Here is an 18118-nt window from a genome sequence, read left to right as displayed (position 1 = left end):
GAATCCGTTCTGCCAAAAGACATCAATAAACAAATAGGGTGCGAACAGCCGGCAACGGCAAAAGCCCCACCCCCCCCACCCCAGGCAAAAAAAAAAAGGGGGGGGGGAAAGAGGGGGTGGACAAAAAAAGGGGGGGGCAGAAAAAAAAGGGGAGGAGGAGGGCAAAGAAGGGGGGGAAGTAGGGCAAAAAAAAGGGGGGGCAAAAAAAAAAGGGGTGAGAAAAAGGGGGGTTGAGAAAAAGGGCAGTAGGAGCAGCCTGAGCCCCCCCCCCCTCACCGCCCTTCCCCAGCCCCGCTTGGAGCCCCACTGTCACCGGGAAGGGACCGGGTCTGCCCGGGCCGGGGCCCAGCGGCCCCCCCCAAAGTGCGGACTTGCCACTTGCCCCAGCAGCGCCTCGCCAGCCCGGGCCAGACGGGAACTTCTCCATTCCAGACCGAAAAGTCAGCGATTCTGCGAGGGAACCCAGCAGGGAGTCACATGCTGCGGGGCATCGCTGCCACCCACGGCGGGGGCGTAGGGAGCAAACACGGGTGGCATGGTCTCTCCTGCCCTCCCCAAAGGAGGCGAGGGTGGCTGTGTGGCGGGGACGGCCACCCTGCTCTGAGATTTCAGCCACAGAAGGTGAATCGGTGGCTGGGGGTCTCCAGTGGGGCATCAGGAGATGTTAAAAAACAATAATTAAAAAAAAATAATCTGTGCTTCTTTCAGAAGGAATCACTCACTCCCATGAGACCCGCCTGCAGTGCTGCCTCCAGCTCTGGGGCACCAACAGCAGAAGGACACGGAGCTGTTGGAGCGGGGCCAGAGGAGGCCCCGGAGATGCTGGGAGGGCTGGAGCCCCTCTGCTGTGAGGACAGGCTGAGAGAGCTGGGGGGGTTCAGCCTGGAGAAGAGAAGGCTCCGGGGAGACCTTGGAGCCCCTTCCAGTCCCTCAAGGGGCTCCAGGAAAGCTGGGCAGGGACTCTGGATCAGGGAGGGGAGCCATAGGAGGAGGGGGAACAGTTTGACACTGAAAGAGGGGAGATTTAGATGAGAGATTAGGAAGGAATTCTTTGCTGTGAGGGTGGTGAGCCCCTGGCCCAGGTTGCCCAGAGAAGCTGTGGCTGCCCCATCCCTGGAGGTGTTCAAGGCCAGGTTGGACGGGGCTTGGAGCAACCTGGTGTGGTGGGAGGTGTCCCTGCCCAGGGCAGGAGTGGGACTGGATGGTCTTTAAGGTCCCTTCCAACCCAAACCAGTCTATGAAATCACACCTGTTTGACAGGGGAAGGTGATGCATTTGTACAGGGGACCCACATGGGACAGCCATTCCCTGCAAGGTGTCCCCTTGCCCTGGGTGTCACACCTGGCTGGCGGGTGCTGTTTCAGGGTGTCCCTCCATTCCTCAGTGTAGGAAAGGATGCGAGGGGTCCTTGGCCCTGCCACAGACCCACCAATGTCCCTCCAGCACATGGGACATGGTCATCCGAACTACAACAAGCTCTCCGGCATCCAGCTGGGCACGTCCCTTAGCTTTTCCCTTTTCAGGGGAAAGGCCAGCACACACAGCACCCCCTTTTACAGTGTCTAAAAGCAATGCCCGAAAGTGACATTATTTTAAAATTATTTTAAATAATTATTTTAAAATTGCATTGTTATCAAATAAGGCTGCTGTTCTCACCTGTGGTCTATATTTGGAGAGAGATGTTTACAGTCAGCATGAAGGTTAATAGCCAATAAATAATAATAAACAAAACAGGGAATAAGACTCAAATATTTTAACATCTGTTGCTTGCAGCACATCATTTTCACTATTTGCTGAGGTCGCCCTATGAGGTCCTCGATACCAACCTGCCCTGGTCCCCTCCCAGTGCCTCCCAGCACAACCCGGGCTCCTGTCCTGCCGCAGGACCTAGCTCAGGCTGGGTGCCAGCCACCATCCCAGCACATCCCGCCTTCGCTGCCCCGTCCCTTGGCTCCCAACGGTGCTAACGTGACAAGCCCAGCAGCGCTTTTTCAGCATCTCCAAGAGCTTCGTTTTTTGGCAGCGCCCTTGCACAAGGCTGGGATGGAGCATTTCAAACACCCCGAGGCAGAGCAGAGGTGACACACTCAGGGGTCACCGCACTGCAGCCTCCACACCAAGACGGCTTTTCCTGAAGAGTTACAGTAAGGTCCCAGGGTGTCCCTGCCTCTGTGCTCGCAGGTACCCTGGCCCTCTCCAGCTGTCAGGCTCGGCCAGTCGGCAACAGCGCAGTGCAGGCGGGAGCTCCATGGGTGCAGTAGTGTGGAGAGGGTGGGCAGGAGGCGGGTGGTGGCCCTGGTGAGCCCCCAGCCCAAGCATGGTGCGAGCGGGACCTTGCCTACGCCTGCGATGGGCTGGAGGCACAGCACCACGCGGCCGCTGGCTCTGCTGGCCTGTCCTTCCCCTTCCCACAGCTGGGAAGTTCGGCACCTTTTCCCATCAGTCCAGGAAAGAGAAAACCCTCCCAGCTCGGAGCCAGGCAAGAAGCACAGCCAGCCTTGCCCACAGTGTGCCGCTTGTCCTGCGGGCTGCGGCTCCCTTTGGCTTCACTCCTGCTCTTCAGGTGGCCGCTTGGGTGAGTGGGTTCATCCAGAGCTGTTACCTTCAGGCGGATACTCTAAGGGCATGTAAGAAAATAAACCTTTAGCACCCAACTCACCTCTTTTTTCTACTGTCGTCAGCCTCAGCTGCATCGGTGGGACTTCAGCAGTGTGAAATGAATGGATGCCCCATTCGGCTTCACATGGGTCAGCTACCAGGACGCCCGGACACCTCGGGACAGCATTGCCCCACTGCTGGCCCTGGCTGGGCTGGCAGAGCAGCTCAGCCCCAGCCATGACCCACAGGCACCGAGAGAGAACCCCCCTCTCTCTGACCTTTGGCAGAGAGGCTCAGGCTGTTGCAGGTCTGCACCCTCGTTAGGCAAACTCATCACAGCTGCCAGGTGCCTGCAGCTCACAGGGCTTTCCTTGGCAAATAGGTCGTGAAAGGTCCACATCCTCCTGCAAGGTTGAGAGAAAAGTAAAGAGTGGGGGAAGTCCGGGGACACAAATCAAATTCTTGGAATTTCCTTTTTTCCCACCAAATCAAGCCCAGAAGCTCATTTTGGTTTAGTTTAATAATTCACCGTGCCATCAGTGGGGAGAACTGAATTGATTTTGGGTCCTGAGATAGGTCTGTCCAGTTCCAGGAAACCGTAAACGGCCCATCCCAGGATATATTTATTGTAGCCTATGGACCAGAGCGCTTGCTAGTATTACCTCATGCCATCTGGGCAGAGTTTCAACATTGCTGATATTATTCATTCTCCTGCATGTGCTTCAACCAAACTTCCTTTTTGTAAGAGAGGCATTTATAAGAAATGGAAGCAGCTCGCAGCAAGTCCTGCACTCTCAGGGCTACCAACTGAGAAGCAGCTATTTATTTTTTTTTTGGCTTTTAGCGGTTTTTGAGGCTGGCACTCCATCTCTGCTCCTCGAGTCTGCCCTGCATTAACCCCTCTCAGCCCAGAGAGCCCGTAGGAGGGACGTGCGCTGGCATGAGGCTGTGACAGTTTTCGGTACTCGTTAGCAGGCAACCGTGGCATTCCCCAGGTGATGGTGAACGCTCCGCACCCATTTTGTATGCCCCAGTTAGCCATGCCGAAAAGAAATAATCATTTCTGAGTGTGATGGGGAAAGGGGAGGAAGGCAAGTGGGGGAGAAAATGACAAAGGGTTTGCATTAGAGTGGGTTTGTCCCAAAACAGGTAGAAAGGAGGAACAAACCCCCAGCAGAGCGGGGTGTGGAAGGACTGTTGAGTGCTGGTGGGCATGGAGAGGTCACGATACAGCGATGGAAGGAAGCAGCCAGGGCCCGCGAGGAAGCAGATAAGAGGCTCTCTCTCGCGGTGGTCCCGCTCTTCCCCTCCGCAAACCCCTGCTCCATCCTGTGGTTGTTCACTCCCCCCACCCAAATACTGCCCGGGCATGCAGACCTTGGCTCCGCTCCCTCCCAGGGCTCGCTGCCGTCTGCCAGAGGCAGCTTTTTGTGGCAGCCCCCATCCCCATCTCCCCATGTTCCCATCCCCCCCTCCTTCTCCCCATCTCCTCACCTCCCCTCTCCCACCTCCCCCTCTCCCACTCTTCCCATCTCCCATCTCCCCATCTTCTATCTCCCATCTCCCACCTCCCCATATCCCCTCTCCCCAACTCCCCATCTCCCATCTGCCAGTCTCCCCATCACTGGAGCAGGGATTCCCCGCTTCTCCCCAGCTTCTCCACTGGTTGGATTCAGAGTCCCGGGGCAGAAAAACCTTCAAAGCAAAGACAGCCATCAACACTTGACATTGAGCTCAAGCTCTTTCCCCCCAAGACCAAGACACCTTCAGGATTTACAACTTGAGGATCATTTGCCCTTTCCACACCTCGTGGAGCGCAGGGCCGGTGCCTTTGCTGCATGGCATGTGCAGTAAACGAGGTGCTACGGGGCATCCCTGCCCTGCCGCACACACCCCCATGCTCCTGCAGCATCGCCTCCCGTGAGGGAAGGGCAATCTACCTCCTGCTCGGCTTGGAAGGGAGGCCTGGGCTGGGAAGTTATCAGAAAGCTGATTGATAGACTCCTATGCTGCTGCTCCGGCAAACCTGGAGGTGGACATGGCTCGGGAGTGTGCAGCCGCCTCTGCAACAGCTTTTGCACTGGAGTGTGCTGGTTTTCTCCCCTTCACTCCCCAGCTCCTCAGAAAGTATTTCTGGATGTTCAGAGCCCTGTTTGCCTGGGGGTTACCCCCGCGTTTGCCTGGGGGTAAAGCATGGAAGGTCTCATCCCCACAATGGAGGAGCATCGCAGAGACAGGGTGGAAAAGACGCTGCTTTTGCACTGCCAGAAAAGCAGCCTGCTCTGGGCAGTCCTGGCTCCAGGCTGGGCACCCACGGGCAAGAACATTTGTGCCACTTGTCACTGGGGGGGGACAGCTGGGCCTTCAGCTGGAGGCAGCAGGCTGGGCTGGCGGGGAACAGCACCGCCGGCTGGGCACTGCCCGTTCCGCTGCACACGCCGTTCAGTATTAACCACCGTTTGTTTCACACAGCACAGGAGTGAAGGCATCTTGAGCTGCTTTTTATAGCAGATTAACCAACCGTGGCAGCAAAGACAGGGAACAAAGGACCACCTTGGAGCAAGTGTGCCCAGTTCCTAACCCTCCCTTCTCGTGGGCATCGCCAGGGTCTCTGCGGCCGGTGCCACGCGGTTCCTGCTTTTTAGCATTACTTGAAATACAGTCTTCCTAAAAGCACCTTATTTCAGGGCACTGCTGACGGAGACAGAGAGGTGCCTGTTACCGAATAACAAATACCACTTGCTGGAGCATCAGTTGGGGATTTGGTTTTATTTTAAATAAAAATGTTATTAAATATTTCCTCTGCATTAGGAAAACAAGCCCAGACTTGGGATCTCCCTGGATCGGGTAAACGTGATCAAATATTTTAGCCATCTGTTTCTCCGTGTCTCAATTTACCATTAAACCAAGAGAACGGGCAAATCACAGGGGTAATACTGAAAAGGGGGGAGGTTAAGGGAGTTGAGAGCCAAAAGGAGGTAAGAAGGCTGTGAAATAAAGCTGGAGCAGGGCTGCAACTCTGCAGAGCGTCAGAGATGGTGGCGTTCATGGCAGCTCTTGCTGGGCGATAACCTGGGTGGAGCAGAACAGGTTTATGGCCAACCATTTATTGACTCCTTGAGGTGCATGGATTATTCCTTCTTCATACTTTTATACAAGTACACGGCAAATTTAGCTGCATATTCTTGCTACATTGCTGAAACAGCAGTGGTATAGCGGTATAAATGGAAGGAGTCAGTTTTGTGAGGAGAAGGATTTGTAACCGTGGCGTAAAGTGTAAGGAGAACCCGACACACAATAACATCGGTAAGAGACAACTTGTTATTTCCTTGTTTCAGCCCAGAGATAACAAAGAAGCAAACAAACACAAGGCATCCCAGCTTGGGCAGGTCATGTTCCATGGAAACCTGCTGTGCAGATATGGGAAAGAGCACAGATACACATGTCAATTAAGTTCCACTGAGTAGGATCTCTGTGGGCTGAAGCCAGAGCAAAGAAGTGGAGGTTTAGGGCTGGGACTGTTAACCTCCCTTCATGCGTTTCTATTCTAGGTCTATGGGTCTGTCGCCGGGTGCCATTTCCTGGCAATGAGACATACTAAAACCAGCCAGTAAGGATCATAGCAGTGCTGAACTCATATATCAAACAAGCCACCGTAGTCATTTAAAGTACCTCAGATACATTTAGTGTACGCACACTTTGGCCCATCAGACCAGGAAGCTCAGAATTCATTTTTCTCAAAGCTGGCTGAGGGGGTAAAAACAAACCACGGGCGGTTGGAGCTTGAAAGGAAGGGCAACCTGATCTTTTTTGTCAATATTTAGGTTGTATAAGAGGTGTTGTGACTATTTTTGTGGGGGACATTTGCACTGGAACCTCAAATACCTTCTGTCATCTCTTTTTCAAGCTACTTTTATGTTACTTCTTCCTACTTTAGATTTCTGGACATGTTACGCTGAGGAGTGAACCTATGCCTCTCACACAGCTATAAATGTCCCCACCTTGTCTGTGCCACTCTCCTTCTTTTATTATTTGTTTAATTTCCCTAATATGTTATATCTTTCTTTACACTGAAAGCGCACTGGCAAATGGTGCCTCACCCAGCACCAAAGCCCTGACTGGAGGACACTACCACAAGATAAAGTGTCAAGCAGACAAAAAAAAATAAGTTTACAGAAAGCACATGACACCTACAGGGTGGTTTTTTTTTTTTTTCTGCACTTAAATCCACGATTGGGCTTTTCTTTTATCTTTATATTAAAAAAGGAGAACCCTCGCCAGTCCAGGCAGTGTGAGTGTGTCCTGCTCTTTGCCTGGGCATCTCTCTGCTTTTCTCACAATATACCTCTCTCCTGTTGCGTACGACCTCAGACCTGCCTTGAAAGTATTGAAAATTAAAGAATAAATAAAAATGCTCTCCTATTCTGCTGGACTGAAGGCTGGATTGAAGGCATTGAGTGCAAATCTAATCTCACTCTCATCCAGATCCAGTGGATTGGAGAGAAATCCTGATGGTTTCAGTAGCCTTCTATCAAGCCATCATTTCTCTTACACGGTCTTCATCCACAAACGGTAGGAGAGGACAATACCAGTGGTCACCCTTTATGCCTCCTAACACAGTTCTTCCGGATCAGCTCAGCCCAGGCCAGGGGAAGATGGAAGAAAAAAATTCCCCGGGTTTTGCAAAATGCCTGCCTTGCCCTGCATTGCCGTTCACACAAGAGGGGACGATGGGCAGCACATCTCATGCTGTAAGCTATTGCATAACCTATGGCAAACGCGTGCTATGAAATCAGAGCCTCCGCAAATCTTAAACCCCTGCAGCAAAGCGACCGAGACCGGATCTTAGCTGGGAGCTTTATGGGAAGAAGCACTGAAACCAGACTGTGCTACAGCTCTAACTAGGCTGAGCAATCCCGTTTGACTGTTGAGTTTCAAACCTATGACGGAACAAGCTCTGGCAGTGTCTGGAGCACCACTTCTCACCAGAAAAGTGGTCTGCTGAGACCCTGTGGAGACCTGTGTGACAGGCCAGTCCCCTGGCTTAGGAGGACCGCGACGTGCAGAGGAATTGCTCTGGTGACTCCACTGACCCATTTCTTTCAGCCTCTGCTGCCACCACTGGGGGGAATCGGGCTGACGCTGGACAACTCGTTGCATCTGACCACTACACACCATGAAAGCGTAAATGCAGAGGAGATTGTCAGGAGCATTGCTCACCACCTTCATATATTTCCTTTTCTATTGACCCGACCTTCTTTCTACCACCCGTGACCCTCTAGGCCCTACCGCATCCCTTCTGCAAATTGCTAAATCTGAATAAATAAAAATAAGCTTTGTCGCTCCCTGTTCATTAGTCCTGCTGTCAATAGCAAGACTGTGCCCTTTGGAGCCGGTACCAGCCCAGAGTCCCGCGGCCATGCTCCGGGAAACCGGGCTGCTCAGAGGTGACACCGGGGCCGGTTCCTCGATGCGCTGCAGCAGGGTGACTGGGAGCAGCCCAGCTGCTGGCCGAGCTCCCACCCGGCTCACAATCGCCTCATCGGGACCCTGTTTTTCATTCACTTCCTTTCCAAATTTTTGCGGGTTGCTCTGGGCTGGCGGAATGTCTGGGAGTCTGCATATTGGGATTGCCGGGCTGCATCCAGCTGCCCGGGATGTGCCTAAACAGTGGCTGCAGAGGGGGAGCATGGGCCGGGGCTGAGCCCCTTTGTGGGGATTGGGGTTGGATCCCTCGGGGGATGGATCCCTTGGCGTGATGGGGGCTGGATCCCTGCATGGGATGGGGGCTGGCTCCCTCCGTGGGGATGGGGGCTGGATCGCTGTATGGGACGGGGGCTGCATCCCTCAGGGGACTGGGGCTGGCTCCCTCCGTGGGATGGAGGCTGCATCCCTGGGTTGGATGCGTGCTGGATCCCTCCTTGGGGATGGGGGCTGGATCCCTCGGTGGGACGGGGCAGGATCCCTCCATGTGGTGGGCGCTGGATCCCGCGGTGGGATGGGGGCTGCACCTCTCAGGGGGACAGGGGCTGGATCCCTCCGGGGGCTGGGGGCCGGATCCCGTGTGCCGGGGCCCGTCCCCGGGGGTGCCGCCTGGGCGTTGCTCGAGGCGCCCCGCGGCCGCCGAGCCGCCCCCGCGCTGCCGGAGCCGCCCCCACGCGGGACAGCGGCCAGGGGGGGCGGGGCCGTGGCGCGCGGCGGGGGGCGGTGCTCTCCCTCCCGCTCCCCCCCCCCCCCGCGCCGCTGGTGCTACAACAGCGTGATTTCCCCGAAGTGATGCCGCCGGCGGCAGCCAATGGGAGGCGCGGCCGCCCCCCGCGGCGGCGCTGATTGGCTGGGCCGCAGTCGGGCCCGGGGCGGCGGGGAATCCCGGGCCCCGCCGCGTTATACCCGAGGGCGCGTCCCGCGGGCGGCAGAGGTGGGACGGCGGGCGGCGGTGTCGGACTGGTGCGCTCCCATCGGCTCCTCTCACCGCGGAACACACGGCACAGCACAGCCAGGTGGGTCCCGGGGCGTCCGCTCCCGTCGAGGAGCTCGTCCCCCCCCCCCCACCCCGGCTTTGCAGCGCAGCGGGGGCTCCAGAAGAAGGCGTGCCCCGCAGGATCCCGGGGAGCGGCCGCGGGAGCACGGCACGGCTCCGCTCGCACAAGAAAGCGGGTTAAGGGAGCGGGGCTCGTCGCCCCCGTGGGCATCGGGCATCCCTGCGGCCCATTGCCCGACCCGCGCGAGGGGACGGGACGGGGCGGGATGTCCTCCCGCACCGCGGGGACGGGCACGTCCGGGCGTGGCTGCCGGAGGCTCCGCTCCGCCGTTAAGCCGCTGCCAGCGCCGAGCCCCGGGGCCGGATCCAGCGTCGCGGAGCCGCGGTCCCCGCGGGGTGACCCCGCGCCTCCCCGGGATTGCGAGGGCGGGTGGGGGGGGACGCACCTTGTCCCGCCGCTGCCGAGCGCGTCGCTGGTGCGAGTTAGAAATGTGTTGTTTGGGAAATCTGTCTTGAAAAAAAACCACCGCAAACAGGAAATTTTTGTTCTGCAGAGGAAGGGCTGGGAGCGCCGGGCTGCCCCGCTCCGCCTGCGCGGCGGGGACCAGGGTGGCGGGGGGGGGGGGCTGCTAATTGGGGATTCCCCCCTGCAGCAAGGCCGGGCTCCCCCCCAACCTTGCGCAATTTAATTAATAATAAACTTTTAAGAAGGCGACTGTACAGTTAGTGCGAGACCCGCTCCCGGGAGAACCGGGCCGGTGCTGGCCGTGGGATCCGTCTCCGGGCGGGGGTCGGGGCCACGCAAAGCGCCCTCCGCAGCAGGGGCGAACGAACAGCCCCTGCGAACAGCCCCTTTCCAGGGGTCCAAGCTCCGGGGGTATTTTTGGCGCTCCCCGGGCAGAGCGGGAAGCGCACCCCTCCGGGAGCAGGTGGAAGATACCGAAAATGAGTTAAAATGCTGGAAAAGTAGTTTTGTTTGCATCGGTGGCGTTAGTGGCAGTGCCTGCCGTGCAGGGGGAAGGGAGGGGTGGCATTGCAGGGTGGTTAAAGTAGTGATGAGGTTTTTGCTGATCTGTTAATTCTTCCACAGACACCATGCCGGTATCAAGAATGCGCATGAGGCCCTGGTTGGAAATGCAGATTAATTCCAATCAAATACCAGGACTGATATGGATTAACAAGGTGAGGGTTGCTTATTACTGTTATTATCATTATTATTATTCCTTCTGTATTGTTAACCATTCTTGTTCTTAGATTACACTAAACATTGGTCAAGATCATAAAGGAAAGAAGAACATGGAGAAAACTTGCAAACTTTCTATTTAAAAACCAGCTAGTTTTGCTTTCAGAGAAGGTAGCTCTGGTTGGTACAGAATGTAGTAGTTCCATTTTTTGCCTGGGAAATGATAAATTAAATGCAATCTGAACATGATGGAGAGCCATGAGAACTCCAAGATCTCTTTTAACTCCTGCAGCCAGCTTGAGCCAAGTCACCTGCTGTCCCAGTTCAGTAGCTACTGTTACACTCCCAGTTGTTCCCAGTTTTAAGATTTGGCCTGAAGGAAACCCTGGATTTGTCTCACTTTGCTCTGGAAGGCACATCCCTGTACCTGTAGCCCAGGGCGAGATCACTGGGCTAATCGAGCCAGGTCTCTTTCTCTGAGGTCTCCATATCCGTCCCAAGATGATATTTAAGCTAGGACATGTTTTTCTTCGGATTCCTGCAGGATCTTATGGGCAACTTTAAAAAGGGATTGTCAACCAAAGTGTACCTGGAAAATATACTGTGCTTGATGATAGACTAATAGATTAGATGCAATGTATTTAAATGATTCTGGGGTAAAATTGGTACTTCTACTGTACCATGCCATGTGTGGCTTTCCCAGTTTCAGAACTCTTAAACAGCCTCCTATGCATTGGGCAAAATAGATGGATGGACCAATGGATGCTTAATTAAGACACAGGGCAGAGAGTTCGTAAAGTTTCTGAGCTGCTACTGAGAAGTCTTTGATTAACTCTGTCATTCCAAACTGGCATGTAATGCTTCTTTTTCAATTAAAATCTCTATTGGTTTAACTTCAGGATAAGATGATGTTTCAAATCCCCTGGAAACATGCAGCTAAGCATGGCTGGGACATGGAGAAAGACGCCTGCCTTTTCCGGAGCTGGGCCATTCATACAGGTGTGTGCTGACTTTACATTTCCATCAGTCAGATCAATATCTTGTTTTTTTTGTCTTGACTTGGGTAGTTATATTAACTACTAATATATATATATCAGAGAAAATAGAGATTTTTTTAAATTTTTGGTGGGAAGAGCTAGCACAGAAAAGTCTAAACACTAACCCCATCTCTTATTTATAGGAAGATATAAAGTAGGTGAGAAAGACCCTGATCCGAAAACCTGGAAGGCGAATTTCCGCTGTGCCATGAATTCCCTGCCTGACATCGAAGAAGTGAAGGATAAAAGCATCAACAAAGGCTCCAGTGCTGTCAGGGTTTACAGGATGCTGCCGCCCCTGACAAAGGATCAGAAGAAAGGTAAGCCCTCAGCAATCCAGCTGGGGTTACGCAGCTTAAACGCCACTTAAATTCCCTGCTCCACTTGGGAAGACCTGTTGGTAGCACTGGTGCTACTGGGGTTACTCACTGGTTATTGCCACGTGTAGTAGTTTGCACAAATGGTTCATTTTAGCCCAAATTCTTTAAATGTTTCTAAAGGCATCATGAGGAGGAGATGGGGACTTGCTGCTGAGCGGGGCTCAAAGCTGCAAGAGCTCGCGCTCGCCTAAAATGTCAGCCCTGCAGCCCTTTCTCACACTCGTCTTATTTTTATTTAACAGAAAGGAAGTCAAAGTCTTCAAGAGAAGCAAGAAACAAGAGCAAGAGAAAGGTATGTGTCTGCAGAGGCAGCTGAAGAAGCTAGAGGTTTTGGTGGTTTTCATGCTTAAATTTTTTTCGTCTGGGAACTTGTGCATTCTTAGACAAGTCTTTTATTCTCTGCCCTTATTTTTGTAGTCGTATGAAGACATGAGGACGGAGGAGTCAGCAGAAAGACTAACCAACACTCCTCTGCCAGATGACCACAGTGGCTACACCGTGCACGACTACACGGGGCAGGAAATGGAAGTTGAGAGCACGTCCATCACCTTAGGTGAGACTCAGTTTTTATCTCTCTGAGCAGAGTGGAAAGTGCCGTTCATGTTAAACCCACAATCTCTGCACCAAAAGACAAAGATGACTCTTGGGGCTGGGCCTGGCTGCACCGTCAGACGGGCAGGGAGAAAACAGAGGTGGTTGTGTCTTCTCCCATGAGTGCCAACTCCTCCTGGTGCATCCCACAGACCTCTCCTCCTGCGAGGTGAGCGGCTCCCTGACCGACTGGAGGCCACCGATGGAAATCACCATGGCTGACAGCACCAACGACCTCTACCAGCTCCAGGTGTCTCCCCTGGCTTCGTCCTCAGAAGGTGGGTATTTCTTTATTCCTACCTTGGTCTTTCATTGGCCTATCGGTTGGAGGCAAGGCAGCGCGGTGAAGGAGTGCCTGGAGGGACCAGGAGAGACAAGAGTTGGTTTGTAGAAAGAAACCCAACCTCCTCCTGATGGATTTGGGTGTCTGGAGCTCTCAAATGGGCCAGGTTAAAGGACACGCGTCACCTGCTCATGGGTGAAAGGTCCCTGAAATGCCATTTACTTTGCACATGTGGGCCCAGGGGCAGGCTTTGTCTCGCAGGCCCAACACAATGGCACAGACAGGTCAGCCTGTAAAGAAGAGGAGAGATTTGTGAGCTGGGAGGGTGGGACTGGGGGTTCCCGAAGCAGCTGGAAGTAGGCCAGGCCAGAAGCAGGACACAGTCGGGTACAACAGTGACAGCGGAGGTCACCACGCTTCCCAGTGGGACAAAAAAATCAACATGGCTATATCAGAGTGGTTCTTAATTGGGGTGCAAGTCATCTTCCTCGTGCATCCCAAATGGGCTCTGCTTTGGTCTCTTGGGGTGACCTCAGAGCTGGCTGGAGCCATGTGCCCCGACGTGTGGGTGATGAAGGGCTGGGGGGCACAGAGCTGCTGATGGGCCTCCCCACATCAAACCCATGAGCCCCTCCTCGGTGTCCCTCATGGTGGGGGGGACAGTAAAAGGCAGTGGTGTTGTGTGACGAGAGAATATGAAGTGGGTTGTGTGGTGAAGAAGCAGAAGTGTGAGGGCAAAAAGTTGACATCTACATCTGTTTTCTTCTCTTTTTGTGCTTACAAAACAGTCACAGATGAAGATGAAGAGGAAATTAATTCGGACATTTTTAAGGTAAAACTACCCCTTATGGTTGGAAAAAAGTTGCCCAAAGTTGCTGTTTGCACCAAGCAAGGAAGGGAAGCAGTTATCTGATCCAGTCCTATACAAGCTGAACATACATTTATGTAATCCAAGACCCTTATTTAGTGAAGAAGCCTGAAAAATTAATTATAAAAAGAAGGCTACTTCACAAACACGAGCTGGGGATGACACATCCATGGAAATGTTTATTCTTCCTGTGAAAGTCAGAGAAAGCTGCTAGAGGTGAAGGTTGCTGTATTAGAGTCTGCAAAGGTTCTCCAGACTTTATTTTGCTCTTCCTCCACCTCTGACACAGACGGCCCTTAATCTGTGTTTCCAGACATGTCACGCTTATCCCACTGATAAAGACGGGGGTTTCATCACCAAAGGTGCTCCGGCCCTCCCTGTTTTGCATTAACTTTTTTTTTTTTAAACTGGGAGTAAAACGAGTTTATATAATTTAGCATGAGAAGATATAATTTGATCTTTTTTGATTACCTGTCCTCTAACGAAGAGAAAGGAATAAAATATTGGCAGAAGGAGCAGTTTTTACCGTCTTACTATTCTCTTACAGCTGCTCGAACCAGCCCAAGACTGGCACACCACCAGCGTGGGGGGGAAAGGCTTCCTCACCAACGAGCCGGGCACGCAGACCATGGGCACTTACAGCTACAAGGAGCAGGACAGGGAGATCGACACGACTTCAGGTAGGGATGACTTGGCTCTCGCTGATGGTCAAGGCCATGGGGTGACACAGACGAGGGTTTTCATGCCAGATGCTAATGGGGAGGGAGAAAAGCAAATGGAGGAATTCACGCATCCCGGTGTTAGATTTCCAAGTAGCCTGTCGAAAGGTGTGAGGAGTTTGTTGATATGAAGGAAAAGGAGAAAAATGCCTCCAGTCAGAGTATTGTACAGATTTGTCTTAGGGTTAGACACATGCAAGTTATGCCAGCTTTCAGGAGCTCCTTGCAATGTAACTGAAGAATTTCCACTAGCAATAGCTTAAATGGGATAGAATTGTAGAGTCAGAGAATGGTTTGGGTTGGAAGGGACCTTAAAGCCCATCCAGTGCCACCCCCTGCCCTGGGCAGGGACACCTCCCACCACACCAGGTTGCTCCAAGCCCCGTCCAACCTGGCCTTGAACACCTCCAGGGATGGGGCAGCCACAGCTTCTCTGGGCAACCTGGGCCAGGGGCTCACCACCCTCACAGCAAAGAATTTCTACCTGAGATCTCATCTAAATCTCCCCTCTTTCAGTGTAAAGCCATTACCTGTCGGTCTTATCACTACAGACTTATCGTTTAATAGCGCTTAGAGTATTTTAGCAAAATACGAGGCTAAAGCATTTACTCGTATCTGAGAAATATCTTGATTTTTAGATATATTTATATACACACACACACAATCTTGCTCTTGCTGCATGTGATTCAGTACTCATTCTTATTTTATCTAGGAGACCTGGAGTTCAGGTTCTTCGACCAGAAGAGCAGCCTAGACTTCTCCTGGCTGGAGACAGTGAGACCTACCATGCAAGTCATTCACTGCGGGTTGTAAACTCCTGGCTTCCTCCCACCACGAACTGCTCTGGGGTAGAAACTTTGACAAGCCTGAAGAGAATGGAAGAAATTGTTTGTTACTGACTGAATGAAGAAGAAAGTAGCTTTTATATTCCGTTTAACTTTTAGGCCTGGAAAGGCTGGCAAGAAAAACCTCCATTATAAATATTAAAACAAAAAGGGCCCCCGTCTCACTAGCAGGAGCGCTGGCGCAGAGGATGCTCAGCTGCAGTACGCACCTCGTCATGGTGTCGGAGGTGAAGCGCTTGCTGGAAGGTTGTTGATGTGGGGTACCGTGGGATGGGGGGGGTCCTGGGGAGGAGGGTACTGGCCTCCCCCTGCGAGCACTTTACCCAGGGAGTGCTCAGCAGAGACGCTGCAGAGGAGTCTCTTACCTTCTAGTTTGGGTTGCTGCTTACCTGTGCAACACTGGTGATGTCGAGCTTAATGACTGTCGTTACACTTACTCAGAAAAATTGCACTAATTGGCCTGCTCTTCTTTGATTTACTGCATCACATATAGTTCACCTTTCAGATCTTTCAAAACTCTGTAAATACTTTAGACCAGTAAAATGTGAAAATTCAGTTTAGGCTTTGCTTCCATGCAGGACATTTATCCCGGTCCACTCGTAGGACGTTATCAGCTGGTAGGCATGCCAGAGCTATTTCCACGTAATAGTTGAAGAGCTGCTGCATGAAGCCATGGGTTTTTTTGCACTGATAGGGGCAGAGCTCTTTATTTATAGGCCGTGCCTTTGTGAGATCCCATCTAGCACTCCGCCGTGATACCCACAGTACTGTACGTAGCCAGCTGCATCGCCCCGCAGACCCCCCCGGGGCCGGCGCGAGTTGGGGCACAGGATGGAGGAGGTTCTAGTTGTTGGTGTCTAGTACATAAGAATCAAGTCACTAAGCTGTAATAGACTATTTTCCTGTACATTTTATTTTTGTATATAAAGTGTTGTATATTTGTTTTAATAAAAATGTTTTATATATGACATGTTTACTTGTTCTCATGGGAGAGCTTGGAGACTGCATTCCAGATTCCTTGAAAATACCCAAACAGCTGTACTGTAGACAGAGGCAGTTGGAGGGGTTTTTTTTCATGAGTCACAGAAGCACAGGGAATTTAGTACAGTTTGCTCCCGTTTCTCCACCCCTTTCTCTTCCCAGTGCAGCTGATGTGTGGAATCCTGCTTGTCCAGGTCCTCTGTGTGTGTGGGGGGTAGTTGCTTTGCATCTGCCATCGTCTGCAACAGTCAGACTTAATGTTACAGTCTATAGAGCAAAGTTAGAGCGTATACTATTAAAAAATATGCACCAAATCCCTGCCGTGGATTTCCCCATCAGCAACACCATCAGCTGCTGTGATAAGATGAGCAGTAAAGCCCTAGCTGAATTACAGAATGGTAGGGGTTGGAAGGGACATTTGGAGATCATCTAGTCTGACCCCCTGCCAAAGCAGCTCCACCTAGAGCAGGTAATATCTCAGGTTTGCCTAAAAAGAGCACATGCACAATTCAGAAGGCAAAAGGAGAAAGCAAGCTTGTTTCCCCCCCATATTTTATTCATTTGTCATACTCAGGCTGCAAAGGTCTGATGTCTGGGGTGGGAGACAGAGACAAGAGTGGCTGACGCAATGTATCTCCAGCTGCGGCCACCAGCATCTGACACTGCCTGGAAAGCCCCCGTAGGGAACAAAGCCTTTGGGGAATAACTTAATTCACTGAGCGAGGGCGGACCGAGGAGAATAGCAGGCTGCAGAAGAGGAAGACCCAACCCAGAGGGACAAAGCAGACATTTCCTACTGCCTTTGGCACAGGCTCTGCTGCGACTCAACCTGCAGACACGTGGGGACAGATTTGGGTTTACCCAGGGAAGAGGGGGAAAAAAAAAAAAGCTGTGGCTACAGCGGGGGTGGAGGGGCAGCCCAGGGAGGGGGAGCCTGGGCAGGGCTCCCACAGCGCCTGTTCATCACGAACTGTCCCGATCTCGGGGGCAACCCAAAGTGGGCACTGCAGGCAGCACCAGGCAGAGAGCAGCTTCCTACAGCCCCATCCTGGCTCTGTGTGGGTGGCAGTGATGGCCTTGCTGTCCCCCCACCATGGTCACACTCCCCGGCAGGGTATCTCACCCCGAGGGTCCACCTTCCGGGAAAGGATCCAGCCAGCCAGGAACCCTCCGAGTACCAGGGCTGCCTGGGATCACACCCACCTAAAATCCTGCACGGCCACCCCCCCATCATCTGGAGCAGGAACGTTTTGTGCCAAGAAATCACCCACCAGACCCGCTTTGTGCCCTGGCTACTGCCAGGGAGAGCACGGGGCTGCTGGACCCAGAGCCACCCTAGGGAGGGACAGCATCTCGGTGTCATCAGCATCGCCAGAGGAAATTGGTTTTGTTTAGGATCCGCTGCAAGTTTGTCACACACAGGGGGAGGTTAGGGGGCAGGGGAGAGAGAAGGGGAACTTTCTATGATGCAAACAGTGCTAAAAATAAAGTAGAGATTAATTTGCCCATTCATGCGTTAAAAAGAGCAAGTTTTTCACATTTATGCTCAGATTTAAAAAAACCAACCAACCAAACAAAAAACAACAAAACAAAAAGAAACAAAACAACCCAGCACCTAAATTTCCTCAGATAAGAGGTTTGCCCAAGACTTAGGGACAGCAGAAAACAGCAGGTTGTGCCTCACACCCAGGGACCACAGACACGCTCCGAGTGTTTTTACCAGGACAGAGGAGCTGCTTCCCTTCCTCACCTGCCAAGGAACCTGCGTGACCGACTGCACCTGGGGTGATCTCCCAGTGAAAAGTGGTGAAGTCACAGGATCGGGTGGAGTTTATCCATCCGGTTGCTTCGCTGGGTGAATAACTGCCAACTTCAAAGTATTTTGTTGCTTTGAACTTTTTGGGAGGGGGAAGGAGAATGAACAGAGTGATGCTCTGCAGCTCGGGTGGGCTGCAAGTGCCAAAACCACTGCGCCACGTCGGTGCCTCACCAGCTCCTCCATCACCTCCAGGGCAGGTGGGATTTGTAGAAGCTCCATTTCTTCTCCCAGTGCGAACTGAGGTGGCCTTTAGGCTGCTTGTACCCAGAGGAGCCTCACGAGCTCTTCAGGATAAACTTCCTGCAATTAAAACAGTTTTAAAACCTTGACATT

The 18118-nt window shown here is 52.7% G+C and overlaps 2 protein-coding genes across 7 annotated transcripts in view; one reads left to right on the top strand and one right to left on the bottom strand.

The window, feature by feature from the left end:
* Positions 1 to 8874: 8874 nt before the first annotated feature.
* IRF1 (interferon regulatory factor 1) lies at positions 8875 to 15953 on the top strand. The gene is made up of 10 exons (XM_054216928.1): positions 8875 to 9098; positions 10170 to 10261; positions 11162 to 11261; positions 11443 to 11619; positions 11922 to 11971; positions 12097 to 12232; positions 12423 to 12548; positions 13342 to 13385; positions 13969 to 14101; positions 14853 to 15953. The coding sequence occupies exons 1-10, from the start codon at positions 8894 to 8896 to the stop codon at positions 14951 to 14953; spliced, it is 1164 nt and encodes a 387-aa protein (XP_054072903.1). The 5' UTR covers positions 8875 to 8893; the 3' UTR covers positions 14954 to 15953.
* The window catches only part of LOC128915947 (uncharacterized), a 44577-nt gene continuing 42390 nt past the window's right edge, over positions 15932 to 18118 (bottom strand). For all 6 annotated transcript variants that reach the window (XR_008468813.1, XR_008468817.1, XR_008468814.1 and 3 more), the window contains one exon: positions 15932 to 18085. The gene's annotated coding sequence lies outside the window, so the exon portion shown is untranslated. The remainder of the gene's footprint in view (positions 18086 to 18118) is intronic.

Source organism: Rissa tridactyla, chromosome 11, assembly GCF_028500815.1.
Source record: "Rissa tridactyla isolate bRisTri1 chromosome 11, bRisTri1.patW.cur.20221130, whole genome shotgun sequence".
Classification (NCBI taxonomy): Eukaryota; Metazoa; Chordata; class Aves; order Charadriiformes; family Laridae; genus Rissa; species Rissa tridactyla.
The sequence above is the reverse complement of the archived record's forward strand: the minus strand, read 5'-3'. Positions and strand labels throughout refer to the sequence as shown.

What these genes read in the sequence shown, in the direction of transcription:
- IRF1 (XM_054216928.1), top strand. Translation starts at nt 8,894, where the DNA reads ATGGGAGGCGCGGCCGCCCCCCGCGGCGGCGCTGATTGGCTGGGCCGC. An exon ending in GAGCTGGGCCATTCATACAG is followed by an intron (nt 11,262 to 11,442) that starts GTGTGTGCTGAC and finishes TCTTATTTATAG; the next exon opens with GAAGATATAAAGTAGGTGAG. An exon ending in GGAGATCGACACGACTTCAG is followed by an intron (nt 14,102 to 14,852) that starts GTAGGGATGACT and finishes TATTTTATCTAG; the next exon opens with GAGACCTGGAGTTCAGGTTC.